This window comes from Anolis carolinensis, chromosome 4 (assembly GCF_035594765.1).
Source record: "Anolis carolinensis isolate JA03-04 chromosome 4, rAnoCar3.1.pri, whole genome shotgun sequence".
Taxonomy (NCBI): Eukaryota; Metazoa; Chordata; class Lepidosauria; order Squamata; family Dactyloidae; genus Anolis; species Anolis carolinensis.
The window spans coordinates 116,703,514-116,720,999 of record NC_085844.1 but is presented as its reverse complement, the minus strand read 5'-3'; the positions used below and the strand labels follow the sequence as shown (position 1 = coordinate 116,720,999).

General features: G+C 39.7%; 1 protein-coding gene across 1 annotated transcript in view; it reads right to left on the bottom strand.

Annotated features, from left to right (window-relative positions):
* dusp22 (dual specificity phosphatase 22) overlaps nucleotides 1-14,913 on the bottom strand; it is a 49,501-nt gene extending 34,588 nt beyond the window's left edge. Inside the window, 3 exon segments of the mRNA XM_003224394.4 lie at nucleotides 624-706; nucleotides 7,009-7,042; nucleotides 14,558-14,913. Of these exon segments, the coding sequence (XP_003224442.2) occupies nucleotides 624-706; nucleotides 7,009-7,042; nucleotides 14,558-14,578 (138 nt within the window). The 5' untranslated portion in view covers nucleotides 14,579-14,913.
* Between the last annotated feature and the right edge of the window lie 2,573 nt (nucleotides 14,914-17,486).

Here is a 17,486-nt window from a genome sequence, read left to right as displayed (position 1 = left end):
TTCTTGGTCATGCGGGTTCTGTCTGCCAAGTTAGCTTCAAGTCCATCATCGGTGGAGTTCAGAGTGCTCTTAGATTGCAGGTGAACTATACATCCCAGTACCGACAACTCCTATAAATCATGGTGAATCACCTTTTTAGTATGTTCAGTTGCTAATCAATTGCTCTGTTTGCTGTGTGTAAAATAGTTCTTCTAGGTTTTAAATCCTTGATGAAATTAGTCATTTTGTAGGGCTTGTTGATGGACAAAGAGCACCCGGTCTCCAAAGTCTGTAAGCTTGGGGTGTGTTTCAGGGAACTAGAATATAATAATAATAGGTATAATAAAACTTTATTTATAACCCGCCCTATCTCTCCAAGGGGACTCATATGAATATGGACAAACTCATCCAATTTTAAAATGTAAACTGCTAAAATATGGATGCACATTTAAACAATGCAGGAAACTGGTACCTTAAAAGTGCATTTTCAAAAATGTATTTGCAAGGAGATAAAACAAATCCTCAGAACCCAAAATAAAATGAAGGCAGGACAAGAACACAGGGACAATTTGGAGAAACGCAACCCAAACTAGCCTGTGCAATTTCATTCCCCTTCATGAGTTATGGCAAGTTTCTTTTCATACCTCAAGCATGGCCCGAGCAGTATCGTGGATGGAAAGAATGTGAGTGATGTTATTTCGTTTCAGTTGTTCCGTGTCACGGGCATCTGCCATTAAAAAAAAAACATAAAAATTGTTTGCCATCTCTTGTACCTAATTTTATCACTACATAACAACAACAGAAACAAAGCCTTGAAACATGCCTCCTCCCCCCACCACCATTTGAACTGCAGAAATATTTTATTTTGGAGGCAATCAGAGTCTCATCACCAAGCCTAAAATTTTTTCTACATTTTCTACATTGTTAAATGCTATGCTTTTACTACATTTTTACTTAAATGTAATACAGTTGGCCATCCACACTTGCAGGTTCAACTTTTGTGGATCTGATTATTCACAGACTTGATTAATATATTCCCTGTAAGAATTACTAGAGTCATTCTGGAGGACCTAGTAAGAACACTAGGCATTTGCAAGTCCTCTACCACAACTCTATAGACAACTTCTGGCAGAAATGGACCATATAGTGCCACTGAAGGAACTAGAAGTTCCTAGAGAGATGTTCCCCAAGGTCAAAAAAGAGCAGTTTTTTTATTTCTGGTTTTTTTTTTTTTCATTTTTGCAGGGCTCCTACTATCTAACTTAACCCCAGTGAAAGCGAAAAACTATCTTTGTATTTAAATGGCTGGGAGGACAACCTGTTGTCAACTCTTGTGTCTCTCCAGCACCACACAACAGTCTTCTGTTTTGAATGTTACGCCCTGTTGTATTTTTCCATAAGGCTTTCCATCTCCTGCCTTCAGGACATTCAAGGAAGAATGTAAAAACAACAACAACAACAACAACAACTTTATTTTTGTATCCCACCTCCATCTCCCCGAAGGGACTCAGAGCGGCTCACTTGGGGACAAGCCCAACAACACAAGTTAAAACACAGAACAATCAATTGTAATGTTTATGATTGCTTTTACAACATTATTAGGTGCTCTGAGAGGCAATATCCTAAAGTCATGGGATACAAATCCTCTTAACGAACAGTCTTCTCTTTCCAGCCCTCACCCAGGCTGAAAAGAGACTTAAGTTCGCAGCAATAACGTTTTAACATGGTACATATTTCAGAATTTGCTCAGACCTTGCTCAGAATTTGCTAAGTATTTTACAATATTGTTATCTAAGCAGCTCTAAACACCATCTCTGAGTCCTAGCCACATGCTACTGTCAGGAATTTTTTTGAAATCAAAGAATAGTTGGGATGAATATTCACCAAACAAATGCACTGCATTTATGTTGGTTCTTGTCTTTATAAACACAGAGGGCTGATAGGTCCACAAAACAATTTTCTACCACATATGAACTCTCTGGGCATGTTAATATGGGCCCCTACCACACAGCTGGAAAAAAATCTCACAATATCTACTTTGAACTGGGATATATGGCAGTGTGGATTCAGATAGCCCACTTCAAAGCAGATATTGAGGGTTATTCTGCCTTGAAATTCTGGGTTATATGGCTGTGTGGAAGAGCCCATGCTACCGTGTTTCCCCGAAAATAAGACAGTGTCTTATATTATTTTTTACTCCCAAAGATGTGCTAGGTCTTATTTTCAGGGGATGTCTTATTTTTCCATGAAGAAGAATTCATATTCATTGTTGAACAAAAAAAAATGAACATTTATTCTATACTGTACAGTAGGTGTCATCACAAACCAACATAACTAAACCAGACAAACTGTGACTCCTGTCAAGAATTTCTTGTTACTACTATTATTTCCATATACAACTGGTATGTAAGCCACCCCAAGTCCTTCTGGGGAGATGGAAGCGGGGTATAAAATTATTATTATTATTATTATTATTATTATTATTATTATTATTATTATTATTATTATTTACATTTACCAATCCTGCATGCTATGGTGTTTTGTTTGGTGGGTGTCGAGCATGCTTCCAAACAAAAACTTTGCTAGGTATTACTTTCGGGGGAGGCCTTATATTTAGCAATTCAGCAAAACTTCTACTAGGTCTTATTTTTTGGGGATGTCTTATTTTCAGGGAAACAGGGTATAATAACCTTGATTCTGCATCAACCAAATTTCTTGTGGCACAGAGTGAAGAAACCTCCAAGACTAGTGCTGCTCCTCTGAAAGTCCCAACTCAAGACACTTGGTCAGTGGATACAAGTGTATATTTCACAACTAAGCAGACTCAGATATTTACAACTGATAGTAGGAACAGTAATGCAACATAACACATCCACCGGATCGGGGAAGGCTTGATATAAATAACACTGGGCTAAGTGGAGCAGTTGCCTATTTATTTGTAGTGGACTCAGTACAACAGCTTACTACAAAAACCAGAAATTAGACTTAGTGGAGGGATCAGAAGTTTTCAAGACTTTCTTCAAAACTCCTGCCTATAGCTGCAAGAGAAAGCAGTATTGTATCCAACCCCAGAGTCTGCCAGATTCCTTTACTTGGGAGACCACAGTTTCCATCAGAAAGAGATTATATTACACCTTTACAGATCTTCCAGAAAATACAAAATTGTTACCAAGACTGGCCCTGCTCCAAGGGCCTCATCCTCAAAAGCGTTGTTGAAAATAAGGTCCTTGGAGCAAAGATCACCAAGGCAGTCCTTGCTTATCTTCAATGTAGATGACAATTGGTCCTTTTCTATTGTGACAACCTGACAGATAGGAAACCATGCCCAAAGGAATTCACCTGGTACCTACCTATTTGATATGCGTTTTAGAAAAGCTGCAATACTAATGAGTGTCCATGCTGAATTAAGTATTAAAAAATCATTCATGCAATATTTTCCCAATATTTCCTAATGAATAGTATTAAAATAAAGTGTCAGTAATTTCAGTGAGAAATCTGGGGAGGTGAATAGCTTGAGATTAAATCTCAAAAAAATATATATTTACAAATACAAGGACCTTAGAAATCAAAGTATTTCTTTAAAAATAAGTTTGGGTTTTTTTCAAATGCACCATTCTTTCATTTTTTGTAAACAATCACAGGGATTTTAAAAAATCATGTGAGATTTCTATTAGTATAGAGAAACAAATATCTTCTATAATTTTTATTTTTCCACAAGAATTTTGGGGGCAAGCAAATATGAGTGCATTTTGATGGATTAAAATACGATGACTACCACCAGCATGTTTATTATAATCTCTGTATGAACGGCTGACATCTGCTACGCCAATTTATGCAGAAACCGGGAGATGCTGGAAGGTTTCGAAATTTTAATAAAGACTGAATTGCTGACTCACTCTGTAATTTTGAGACTTTTTTGGTCTTGACACAGTTGCATAGGGAGAAATTAAAAAGAACCAAATTGGAAAACAGATACTAAGTATCAGTTTCATTACACTGGGTGCTATCTGCGTTTTGCAGCGAAGAAGTCGATCGCTCACATTACATTTTACAATGTTCAAGTGACATAGCCTGTGCATACCCATCTTTTTGACTTAAAATCAAAAGGAAAATACCACGCATATCCTCAAATTATGTAATCCAGAGTACTATTCATATCTAAGTTCAGTATTTTATTATTCACTGACTTTTATTCATATCGGTAGCCAGTATTTTGGTATTCACTGATGTTTATTACATTTATCATCTACAGTAGAGTCTCACTTATCCAAGCTAAACGGGCCAGCAGAAGCTTGGATAAGCGAATATCTTGGATAATAAGGAGGGATTAAGGAAAAGCCAATTAAACATCAAATTAGGTTATGATTTTACAAATTAAGCACCAAAACATCATGTTATACAACAAATTTGTCAGAAAAAGTAATTCAATAAGCAGTAATGTTATGTTGTAATTACTGTATTTACGAATTTAGCACCAAAATATCATGATATATTGAAAACATTGACTAGAAAAATGGCTTGGATAATCCAGAGGCTTGGATAAGTGAGACTCTACTGTATTAGCAAACACCCAAAGCAGTGTACAAGCAAGATACTGAATTTTAATCAAAATCCAGTATAAACACAAAGAAGTCAGGATTGTACTTCAAACTCCTATCCTTCCCAAGTTTTCTTGGTTTCCAGGAAGGATTGTGATCTATGACCTTCTAAGAAGCTTTCAATCTTTCCACCTGCAGATTGAATGTGTGCCACATACTCTCCTAGTTTTTAGGAGTGGCTCACAATTTGTTGATAACAATTTGGAAGTCCACCATCTCTTTATTATCTGGATACTGGATTACTGTTTATTTGCCTGCTCCAAAATTGCCAGGAAGGCCTGTACAAGCCTAGTCTTTAAAGCTAAGACTGCAAAAAGTTTGGCTACGATTTCAAAACAAAGTATCATATACAGTAGTTGATTAGGGCTTGTCAACACCATTGTGGTTTTACATTGAAAAGGAAGTGGGGAACACAGAAGTAAAGGGAAAGCATGTAGATTTTCAAAATCAAGGTATGTACTGATTCACAGTTTTATTCTGGGACTGGAGTAAACACACCAAACTTATTCTAACATAATAAGATAAATAAGGAGCACACAATCTGGGGTGCCTTGCCATTCCCAGTGAAGAACTAGTTAGATCATGGAGATCTCTCCAATTGGTTGTACAAAACACAATTGGGATCCAAATCAAGAAGAAGCAGTGACAATGCTGTATAAGGCTTTAACAGAAGATGAGAAGGACGAATGTCCTCCAATTGAAAGGGAAAAAGTCATGATGGGGTAGAAAATGGGCAGCCTTTACAGCTGTCGGCAGGAATAGTGTGAGTAACATTTCTCTAGCTCTGATTTCTTCTGGCGAAGATTCTGGGTATGCACACTATATATTATGTAATTTCCACTGAAAGTACATTAATGAAACGTGTACGTAACATCAGCTCTCTCTCTCTCTCCCTCTCTCTCTCTCTCTCTCTCTCTCTCTCTCTCTCTCTCTCTCTCTCTCATACACACACATCCCAGTTGAAAATGCTCAATGGTAATTTTATTTAAGCAAAATGTTAAAATGTACCACCACTCCTGTGCTGGTCAATGCTTTTCTCAAATTTAATATAATGAAGAAGTATTTCACAAAGCAAGTATTTCACAAAGCAAGCATGTTTCCTGGAAATTGATGATTTTTTTTCTTTTTTTTAAAGCTGTACATTTTCTTTCCACATGTGTTCATAAGGAGATTCAGATGACCAATATCATCAACTTGTTTTGCATTGCTCTAGTCGGGCTTTGGTGAGAGGGAAGTTATCTTTAGGCCAGTCGCCAAAACAATTTGAGTAAAGCTAGACGTGCTATTTTAAAAGCCCAAAAGAGCATATCTATTAGCTACTTGGGGAGGGTATTTTTAAACTGTGTTGCCCATGCTCACAAAGAAAAGCAACTAAAGTTAAACTTCCACTCGGAGTAATGTTTTACATTCTCTTCTGTGAAAGACTACAGCATGCAGTGTCATCCATGGTGCCGAAAGATTCTGTTGAATTGAAGAAATTGAGGGGAGCAAGGCACAAACCAAGCTTGCTAGCATCTTATGAAGTAACTAGCTGTGCCCGGCCACGCGTTGCTGTGGCGAAGTCTGGTGGTATGGGAAATGAAGTATTGAGGAATTGGTGGTAGTTAAGGTAAAGGGTAAAGGTTTTCCCCTGACATTAAGTCCATTATAAATGAGTTATATAGCTGTGTGGTAGGGCCTTGAGTCTACACTGCCATATAATCCGGTTCAAATAAGATAATCTGTATTTTATCGGCAGTGTGGAAGAGGCCTAAGTGAGGCCTAACTCTGCCTGTCCCCTGGGCTGAGTGGGTTGCTAGGAGACCCAAGTGGGCAGAGCTTAGCCTTCTAACTGGCAGCAATTGGATAAAAACAATTATTCCTCTCCCTCTAATTAGGACTTTATTTTTCTTTTCTTTTTGTTGTATGAACGCAGAGGCATGGATGAGGGGTTGTGCTGCCAAGTTTAGTGTTTCTGGGATGTGTAGTTTTGTTGTTTTGTCCTAGGCCAAAATTTCATTACCCTTTTATATATATAGATGGTCCTCCCGCTTTAGTCCTCCAGATGGTTTGTGCTTCGGCTCTCATAACATCTGACAACTGACCATGCTGGCTGGGGCTTCCGGGACCTTAGGTCCAAAACACACCAAGGACCAAAGGGTGAGACCCATTTTAATGAAACAATTGCACTGTTCTACTTCTGCACATGATTCCAAGAGCTGTCAATAAACAGAAATTCCAGTGGTGGGAATAGAGATTACACAGTCCTCTAGATCAGATGTGTCAAACTTGTGGCTCTCCAGATGGCCAGGAATTTTGAGAGCTGAAGTTCAAAATAGCATACATTTGACACCACTGTTCTAGACTAGAAATAAAGGGATGGACAGAGTTCCTCCTTCCTCCAATCTACAAGTAACACTGCTATGCTAGAGCTGCTAATGACTGATCTTACCTTTAAAATTTCCAAGGAACAAGCCAGGAAGTATCTGCAAGAAAAAAATAATAATATCATAAATAGATCTCTTGTGGTAATACAATCTGACGTAGTTCATTTGCATACAGGATGGAACATAACACTGTATTAAGTCTATCAAATCCAAAAGCACAGCATGCTTAACATGTTTTTTTCCTTGTAAAATTTTCAACCATTCAATGTGAACATTTTCTTTTTAAAAAGTTCAAATGTTCCAAGATTTAGAATATGTCTGCTGTTAAATGATATTCAAAACAGAGATTCTATTGGACATTTTTATAAAGGCCTGTAATAGCATAGCTTAGTCATGGCAGGGGCTAAATCAAAATTAAACCTAGAGAAAAACCTTTAAAAGCTACTAAGATCTAATACTGAATTTGGGGATTCACTTAAGAGTTGTCATTGTTTTCATGCTCATTCTGACAGCAACAATGATATATTTATTTTTATCCTGCTTTTCTCCCAGAGATGAGACCCCAACCGTACACTACACTTAAAAAATACTACCATGAAATGGCAGCTATGTGTTTGTGCTATCTACTTTTCTGACATTACATTATTGAGAAGAGGGATGGATAACATGTGGTCCTCTAGATTTTGTCTCAATTTTTTTCAAACTAAAAAGAAGGAAGGGATAAACTACTGATTTGGAGGATCCATTACGTATAAACCCTCTTCTGGTGATGATCTCGTTTTCACACACACATTTAAACCCACTTCACTGAGCTCCTCTTTGTTGAATCCTGAGCAAATGCAGAACTTAAAAGCAAAGGGAAAAAAGAAACAAGTCAAAAAGGTTGTAAGCCACATGAATCAATCTTGGTAAAACCTTTTTTGTTTTTTTACAGAAGTTAGCAAACCAAAACAAGGCCAACCCAAAGACTGTGCTCAAGATTTAACCTGAATCTCATTATCTCTCCCAGGTTGGCTTCTTAGACAATGAGGCAAACAGAGGGCAGGAAGACTTGTTCCATCATTTCAGGAATGCACACATTTCGCTGCCCAGTATCTGAGTTTATACACATACACACACACACACACATATACATATAATAGGCCATCAATGAGATACAGATGTCTATTAAAGTACTGGCACCTTTCACATGTCACATTTCACCAGATGATTCTGACAACCCCTACAGTGGAAGTGTGATATTTTGCACGTATTTATCGCACAGCCTGCTTTCTCTCCCCCATCACCACCCTTGTGAAAGAATACAAGAACACTGCCAGCTGAGCCACAAACATTTGGCACTGTTGCCCTGCCCAACATTGTGGCCTTCTGTGATATAAGAAGGTATAAGAGCACAGAAGCCATTCTGGGCATCGTGTTTCAATTTTACTAGAAAAATGCAAGGCCTTGGTTTTAGATGCTAACTTGCCAACATCAGTCAGAGGAATGCCAAAAAGAGAATGAAAGGGTCACCTAGCCATACAACTTAAGGGAAAAATAGGCAGGTCCTACATTTGACTCTCTCTCTCTCTCTCTCTCTCTATATATATATATATATATATATATGAATGAAAATAAATAAACAGTGTATATACACACACACACACACACACACACACACTATTTATTTTCCTTTATCCAGCAATAGGGTCAATAAAAGCAGTGGTTTGCAAGGGCTATTCCAGTCTCTTAGAAGCACCTTAAGACCTTTCTATTAATAAACCATATTTTTAAAAATCCGATGGTTTCCCTAATTTCTTCTCACTCTCTCACTCTTTCCTTTCTTCTTTATGTTGCGTTTGCTAATTCCTATAATGTAAACTTTTGGAGAATTTTAATTTCAAAATCAAACCGGTTAAAGGTGTTTAATCTACAGGACAATTACTGTATATACTTATGTATAACTTGACCTCATTTATATGTCAAGAGCAGGTTTGGAGTCAACATTATAGATTTTGATGTGACCCATGGATAAGTCAAGGGTCATTCTGCAGGGAGAAGAAAGCAGCAACAATAACTCAGAGGGCCAAACTCCCCGGGCACTGCTGTCATTTCCATGCCCAAATATTCATAAAGACCAGAAATAGGGGAAATAGCAGAGGAGTTTAATGCTTCTTTTAGATTTTGCTGGGACAGTCTAATTCTTTACTTAGAGATGGAGATGGTACAGAACTCATACAGACCAATGGATAAATCAGTGAAGGTTTTAAAGGCTGATTTCTTTGGCAAAACAGTCTAGACCACTGTTTCTCAACCTGGGGTCCCCAGATGTTTTTGGCCTTCAACTCCCAAAAATCCCAACAGCTGGTAAACTGGCTAGGATTTCTGGGAATTGTAGGTCAAAAACATCTGGGGACCCCAGGTTGAGAACCACTGGTCTAGACCTATAATGAATAGGGTATATGAAGACTGTATTGCCTTTTTATTTTTTGGAATGTTGCCATTCTTGCACAAATAGGTGCACTTCAGTGCCAAATTTCAATCTGTGGTCAGAACCCCTATTAACTTTAAGGGGTCCCATCCCAAGAAAGAGGGTGGAGGGTGGAAGCAACCTTGTCAAGTTTCAAGAAGCCACAGGCCTGTAAATATTGTTCACTACTTTAGTAACACTGCTCTAACAGAGCTATCTTATGAATGTCTGAGCAGAAGTTACAATGTAAAACTGCAACCATATACGCACATTCTTCTGTGAGCTAATTCCTTTGAATTTGTTTTATTCGTCTGTTTGGTAATTTCTGGCACTCTGTGCAACCCTGCACAAGTGGTAGAAAAACTAACCCACAGACCCATCACAGCTGCCCGTCCCAATATAGATAATAAGGAGCTAAATCGAACGCTGGCTTGATTTCATACAAAACAATTTCCTGTATCTTAGAAAAAGAGACAGACTGGTCCCTGCCCCCGGGAGCTTCCAATGTAGAGAGTGGCAAACCAAGGGAGCAAAGACGGAAGTGAGAGGGGAAGAATGTGAGCAAGTGTCATTAATTCCACTTCATGGAGGTCCCAAGAGCAGACATGATACCATGCCCAGCATTGTTCAGACAGAAGGTGAGAGCAAACAATAGCCAGCTGGTCCAATTGTAGCAACAGCAGGTGTCTGCAGACTCTGGGGGTTGCCCTGTTAGAAACTCAAAGGGGAAGCAAGTAAGCCTCTTTGGCCAAAGAACAAAGGGAGTTTTGAAAACTGAAACAATCCACCGCTGTCAGATCCTCTTGCCCACTGCCTGCTGGCTATGGCCAAAGTGTATGAGCAAGCTGACCAACTAAGGCTATTCGTACCGGTAGCCAAGGCATCTCAGAGGGTCATGGCTTTGCGGTTTAGCCTCTGACCTCCTTGGGATAGGAAATTATAGCATCAAGCATAGTATCGGTGTAACTCATTCACGAAAAATATGGCCACTGCCAGCCCACACATTCAGCTGCTGCTTCCTCTTCTAATCTCAAACCAATGGGCACCTGCCAACCTCGTGTGGGGTTGCTTGTGCCAAACCTATGAAGGGAGGAACCAAACTGCAACGTGGACAGGTGCCACCATGAACGTGTCCACGTTTGCTATGATGCCTTGCTGGTGCCTTCCGGAGTAGCCATCCCACCTGGGCACAGCTTAGCAGCAAACTGATCAGAGCAGATCTTTGAGGAAGGTAACCTGGCATCATAGTTTGAGTGTTGAGCTACAATTCTGGAAACCAGGGTCTGAACCTGGACTCCGGCATGAAAACCACGGGATGACCATGGGCAAGGCACACTCTCTTAGCCTCAGAGAAAACCAATGGTAAACCCCTGCCGTGAAAGGTTGGCCTTGTGGTTGCCATAGATCAAAAAGGCCTTGAAGGCACACAACAATGGCACAAGGATGAGCCTGAACAGAGCTTATCTACAAATGCCACTTATAGCTAGACATGCCTTTTCACACTTTCAACTCATATTTCTATTGTTTGATATTGTTTGCCATGATTTTTTTTTGCCCCAATACCCTCCAGTTTGACCACTCGAATGTGCTCTGTATGCTATTGACACCTAGAACTGGTCCAAAATGCAGGAGGCAGACCTTCTATTGGAGTTTTGTTGTCCTGTGCCAGGCTGTGGCGCAGATGGTTAGTAGCCAATTGCAATAAATCACTACTGACTGAGAGGTCATGAGATAAAAGCCCAGGTCAGACTGAGCTCCTGACCATTTAATAGCATAGCTTACTGTTGACCTACGCAGCTCAAAAGACAGTTGCATCTGTCAAGTAGAAAATTTAGGTACCACTTTCTGAGAGGAGGTCAATTTAACTAATTTACAACACCATAAAAACTTCCAGAAGAATGCGGAAAGGAATGAGGAAGTACTCCATCAAGGACTCGGTGTCACAAGTGGACGATGAAGCGGCTGGAATCGAGCATACCCTCATGAAGCCGGAAGCTGGAAAATGTTAAATGGCCACTGTGTCTGTCTATATGTCGCATGTCTAATGGCACTGAATGTTTGCCATGTATATGTGCATTGTTATCCACCCTGAGTCCCCTTCGGGATGGGAAGGGTGGAATATAAATACTACAAATAATAAATAAATTGAAATTAATTGTGGCACATTTATTTATTTATTTATTTATTTATCAGTGACCCTAACTTACATTTGTCTTGGCAGAATTTAGTATTGTCATGGCTTATTGCCACTGCCTTTATCTTAAGACAGTAAAAGACTGCAACTTGGCCATCATCACCCAGCAGGTTTCCCAAACCAAGCATTCAGCATGTATGGCTCATTTGGCTTTTTTGCTTTATGTGATGTATACCTCAATAACGGATGTTATTACTGCCTAATTTTCTTTTTTTATTAAATTGCATTCCTTAATTACTGTATAATGTGCTTCTATACATCCACCTTGGCAGAAAACATTGTATTCAATTACAGTAGAGTCTCACTTATCCAACATAAACGGGCCGGCAGAATGTTGGATAAGCGAATATGTTGGATAATAAGGAGGGATTAAAGAAAAGCCTATTAAACATCAAATTAGGTTATGATTTTACAAATTAAGCACCAAAACATCATGTTATACAACATATTTGACAGAAAAAGTAGTTCAATACGCAGTAATGTTATGTTGTAATTACTGTATTTACGAATTTAGCACCAAAATATCACGATGTATTGAAAACATTGACTACAAAAATGTGTTGGATAATCCAGAATGTTGGATAAGTGAGACTCTACTGTATTAAAATACAAAAAAACAGGCAAACTGGAACCCTCAAACTGTCTACATAGCAGCACAACTGCATTGAATATGACTAATATGACACAGTATCCTTGAAAAAAGTTATCAATAATCATTAATAACACAAACTTTTGATTTACTAAAATAAACCATATTGGTTTGTTTTTGTAATAACTAAAGTTGCCAGTCCTTCACAATCTGTTTTTCACTTATCTAGGCTCAGGAAAAATGACCATACACTGTAAGGTTGGCCTTGATGCATAATTTACTCATCTTCCTGTGACATCAATGCTCAAAAGGGAGTCAGACATCACTTGGGGTGCATCTGCACTGCTGAATTAATGCAGTTAGAAAGCTCTTTAATTGCCATGGGAACTGTGGGATGATGAGGCACCAGCATTCTTTATCAGAGGTTAAAACAATGGTTCCCACAATTCCACGGCATTGAGTGATGTGAAGCTGCATTAATTCTACATTTTGTAGATGCACCTTTGGCCTGGTCCATCTACTGAACTGTGTTGTCGAAGGCTTTCATGGCCGGGATCACAGGGTTGTTGTATGTCTTTCGGGCTGTGTGGCCATGTTCCAGAAGTATTCTCTCCTGATGTTTCGCCCACATCTATGGCAGGCATCCTCAGAGGTTGTGAGGTATGGATAAACTAGGCAAGGAAGAGTCCAGTGGAGAGTCCAGTGTGTGACAAGAGTCCTTTGTCATTTGGAAGCCAGCGTTAATGTTGCAGTTAATCACCCTAATTAGCATTGGAAAGGTTTGTCTCTTGCCTGGGGGAGCATCCTGTGTTCAGAGTCATTAGCCATCCTTGGGGCTCCTCTGCCCCCAGAGTGTTGTTCCCATCTACTGTTCTGATTTTTGAGTTTTTTTAATACTGATAGCCAGCTTTTGTTCATTTTCATGGTTTCCTCCTTTCTGTTGAAGTTGTCCACATGCTTGTGGATTTCAATGGCTTCTCTGTGTAGTCTGACATGATAGTTGTTGGAGTGGTCAAGCATTTCTGTGTTCTCAAATAATATACTGTGTCCAGGTTGGTTCATCAAGTGCTCTGCTATGGCTGATTTCCCTGGTTGAGTGAGTCTGCAGTGCCTTTCATGTTCTTTGACTCGTGTTTGGGCGCTACATTTGGTGGTCCCTATGTAGACTTGTCCACAGCTGCATGGTATCCGGTAGACTCCTGCAATATTATTATTTGAGAACACAGAAATGCTTGACCATTAAACTCAAACTCAAAAATCAGAACAGTAGATGGGAAGCAACACTCTGAGGGCAGAGGAGCCCCAAGGATGGCTAATAAACAAAGGATGCTCCCCAGACAAGAGACAAACCTTTCCAATGCTAATTAGGGTGATTAACTGAAACATTAACGCTGGCTTCCAACTGACAAAGGACTCTTGTCACACACTGGACTCTCCACAGATATACAGTAGAGTCTCATCCAACACTCGCTTATTCAACGTTCTGGATTATCCAACGTATTTTTGTAGTCAATGTTTTCAATACATCATGATATTTTGGTGCTAAATTCGTAAATACAGTAATTACTACATAGAATTACTGCGTATTGAACTACTTTTTCTGTCAAATATGTTGTATAACTTGATGTTTTGGTATTTAATTTGTAAAATCATAACCTAATTTGATGTTTAATAGGCTTTTCCTTAATGCCTCCTTATTATCCAACATATTCACTTGTCCAACATTCTGCCGGCCCGTTTATGTTGGATAAGTGAGACTCTACTGTATATTTACCTTCCTTGCCTAGTTTATCCATGCCTCACAACCTCTGAAGATGCCTGCTATAGATGTGGGCGAAATGTCAGGAGAGAATACTTCTGGAACACGGCCACACACCCCGAAAGACATACCACAACCCTATCTACTGAACTCCTTGACCTTTGCGGGCACTATTATGTTACCACTATGTCATTGTGGGGCCAGCTAACACTTCCCAACAAAGGATTCCCCCAGGAAGGAATCAGCCAGGCTTTGAAGCTGCAAGGCCACTCAATGCTAATCAAGGTGGCCAACTGCAACATTCATTCGCACTTGCCTCAAACAGACAAGAGTTTTTTTTTCTCCCACCCTGGAGATATAAACCCCACCTGATTAGTTTCCAACAGACCTCACAACCTCTGCGGATGCCCGCCATAGATGTGGGCGAAACGTCAGGAGAGAATGCTTCTGGAACATTGGCCATACAATCCGGAAAACTCACAGCAACCCCAGTGATTCCGGCTAAGAAAGCCTTCGACAACACAAGGAAATGACCCCTGCTTATTGTGGCACCGAAAACAAATCAAATCGGATTATTTTTCGGGGGGAGGGGAAACAAACCAACAAACAGAAGCCGCGTTTACCTTGTTCATCCCATTCCCCATGGCTCTCTGAAACTTTAGCACCGGGGACGCAGCTTAATAGATAGGAAGCTTGCAAAAAAAAACAAAAAACCCCAATAATAATAAAGTGCTGGCGGTGGAAACAGGGCAGGATTTACCCCGATTGAAGAAAAACCCAAGGATATTGCTAAGGATTACTCCAAGCAAAACACTTCCTCCCCACTATCACCCTGAGTGGGGACTTTCCTCCTCCTCCTCCTTTTCTAATCAGGAGTTTGTTTTCCGCTTGGCCGCCTCTGAAATCGCTGGAGAAGGAGGAGAGCCAGAAACTGCGCCTCTAAGCTGGCCCAGATAACAGAGCCGCCAACGCTTCTGGGACATGTAGTCCTCTCCCCATTCGCTGCGTAGGAAGAGCGCCGCTTGAGAACTACCGCTCCCGTCATGCCCCGCGGCCCACGCACTGCTCAAGCCCACTTTCATTCCTGGAAGGATGAGTAAGCGGCGGCGGCGGGGCATCTTTGGCTTTCTCAGCAATGGCAGCCCGAGAATGAGACGTATTTCTTGTTTTCTATAGACAGATATTTCTATTTTGGGCTTTTTATGCAAAACAAACAAACACCGAGCCGTTTTCCAGTAAATGCCTTATCTGTGAAATGATGAACTGCTGCTCCTATTCATTACACTGTGCAATATGATACCACTTTAAATGCCATGGAATCCTGGGAGTTGTAGTTTTCTCTTGGGAAGAAATTAAAATAAAAGCCTTAATTTATATCTTCCCCATTCTTTGCATGGGGCACAGAAATAACCCCCCATGGGTTATTTCTGTGTGATCCTCACAACCTGAGGATCAAAACCAGATATTATTATTTTATTGTATGACACAGCAAACAAGATGGACATGCTGGATTTCGTTTCACAAAATCACAAGTCGAACACTTCCCAAGTGTCTAGGACTGTGTGATGTATTTTCGGATGATGCGCAGATCCCAGTAGGGTGACCTTTTGCAGTTGGCAGATCATAATTTTGTCAATGTCTGTTGTTTCCAAATGCCGGCTGAGATCTTTTGACACGGCACCCAGTGTGCTGATCACCACTGGGATCACCTGCACTGGTTTCTGCCAGAGTCTTTGAAGTTCAAATAATAATAATACATTATTATTATTATTATTATTATTATTATTATTATATTATTATTATTATGTTACATGGCTCTTCCAGTGTGCATTTGAATAACCACCAATATGATAGACCCCTATCACTCATACATTGCTTCCTATTTATCCTATAATAATAATAATAATAATAAAAACTTTATTTATACCCCGCCACCATCTCCCCAACGGGGACTCGGGGCGGCTTACATGGGGCCATGCCCAGAACAGTACAATATAGCAAAATATAAAAACAACATCCTATTCCACATTATCCCAGCCGACACTTTGACACTTGTCCATGCACTTTATTAATAGGCCTGAAATCGTGTATTTTCATATGCCTGACCCCTTTTTATCCATAGTGGTTGATGTTTGTATCATTACCTCATTTTGCTTGGTCATTATATGTTTTATTGTATGTTAGGCTTTAATTGATTATTTTATTTGATTCTTGTATCATTGTTTTTAGTTATTGATATGTGTTTTAAATTGTTATACGGTACTTTGTTTCTGTTTTGGGTTCGGCCCCATGTTAGCTGCCCCAAGTCCCTTCGGGGAGATGGTGGCGGAATAGAAAAATAAATTATTATTATTATTATTATTATTATTATTATTATTATTATTATTATGTTTATTTATACCCACTTTTCTGTCCACAAGGAGACCCAAAGCAGCATACATTAAAAACATTTTGATATTATTTAAAATCTACAAATATACAAACATTAAAACAGAATTAAATGTCATTGGTATTTTTAAAATCCATAAAAACATATTCAAAACCAGGATCTAACATGTGCCCTGGATCTGGGCAGAAGTTCATTATACTGTACTCCTTTTTAGAAATGCACATTTTTTTTCCTAAAAATGGTGGGATAAAAAGTTTATATCAAGTTATCTTGTTCAAATCTGCACCAATAGATAGAGCTGCTATCTTAGACACCTTTCTGGCTAACCTTATATTCACCAATTTATCAATATTAAAAAAGAATGAATAAGTGAAGACCTCTGCCCTTGCGCTTTGCTACTCTGCTGCTGAATATGCATGTCCACTGTGGAACATATCTCACCACGTTAAAACAGTGGATGTGGCTCTTAATGAAACATACTGCGTCATCACAGGATGTCTGTACCCTACACCGCTGGAGAAATTATACTGTTTAGCCGGTATTGCACCACCTGACATCCGCTGGGAAGTAGCAGCCAATAATGAGAGGACTAAGGTAGTGACATCTCCGGCCCATCCTCTGTTCGGATATCAGCCAGCACGCCAATGAAATCAAGAAATAGTTTTCTAAGATCTACAGAGATACTCGCAGGAATGCCTCAGCAAGCGAGAGTCCAAAAGTGGCAGGCTAAAACCTGGAACCTCAATTCATGACTGATACTGAATGAAAGACTCCCTCCTGGGCACACAGGAAACTGGGCGACTTGGAAGGGGCTGAACAGACCAAGAGATGCAGAGCCAATCTTAAGAAATGGGACCATAAAGTGGAGTCCACAACATACGAGTGTGGGAAAGAGCAAACCACAGACCATCTACTACAATGCAGTCTGAGACCTGCCACATGCACAATGGAGGACCTTCTTATAACAACACCAGAGGCACTCCGAATGGCCAGCTTCTGGTCAAAGGACATTTAGTAGAATGCCAAGTTTTTAACTCATTCCTCTGGTGCTCTAGGTAAACCCTGCTTTGAAGTATCCTAGGTCAGTGATGGCAAACCTATGACACGTGTGTCAGCACTGTCACGTCTAGCCATTTTTGCTGACACGCAGTGGTCACCTCTTG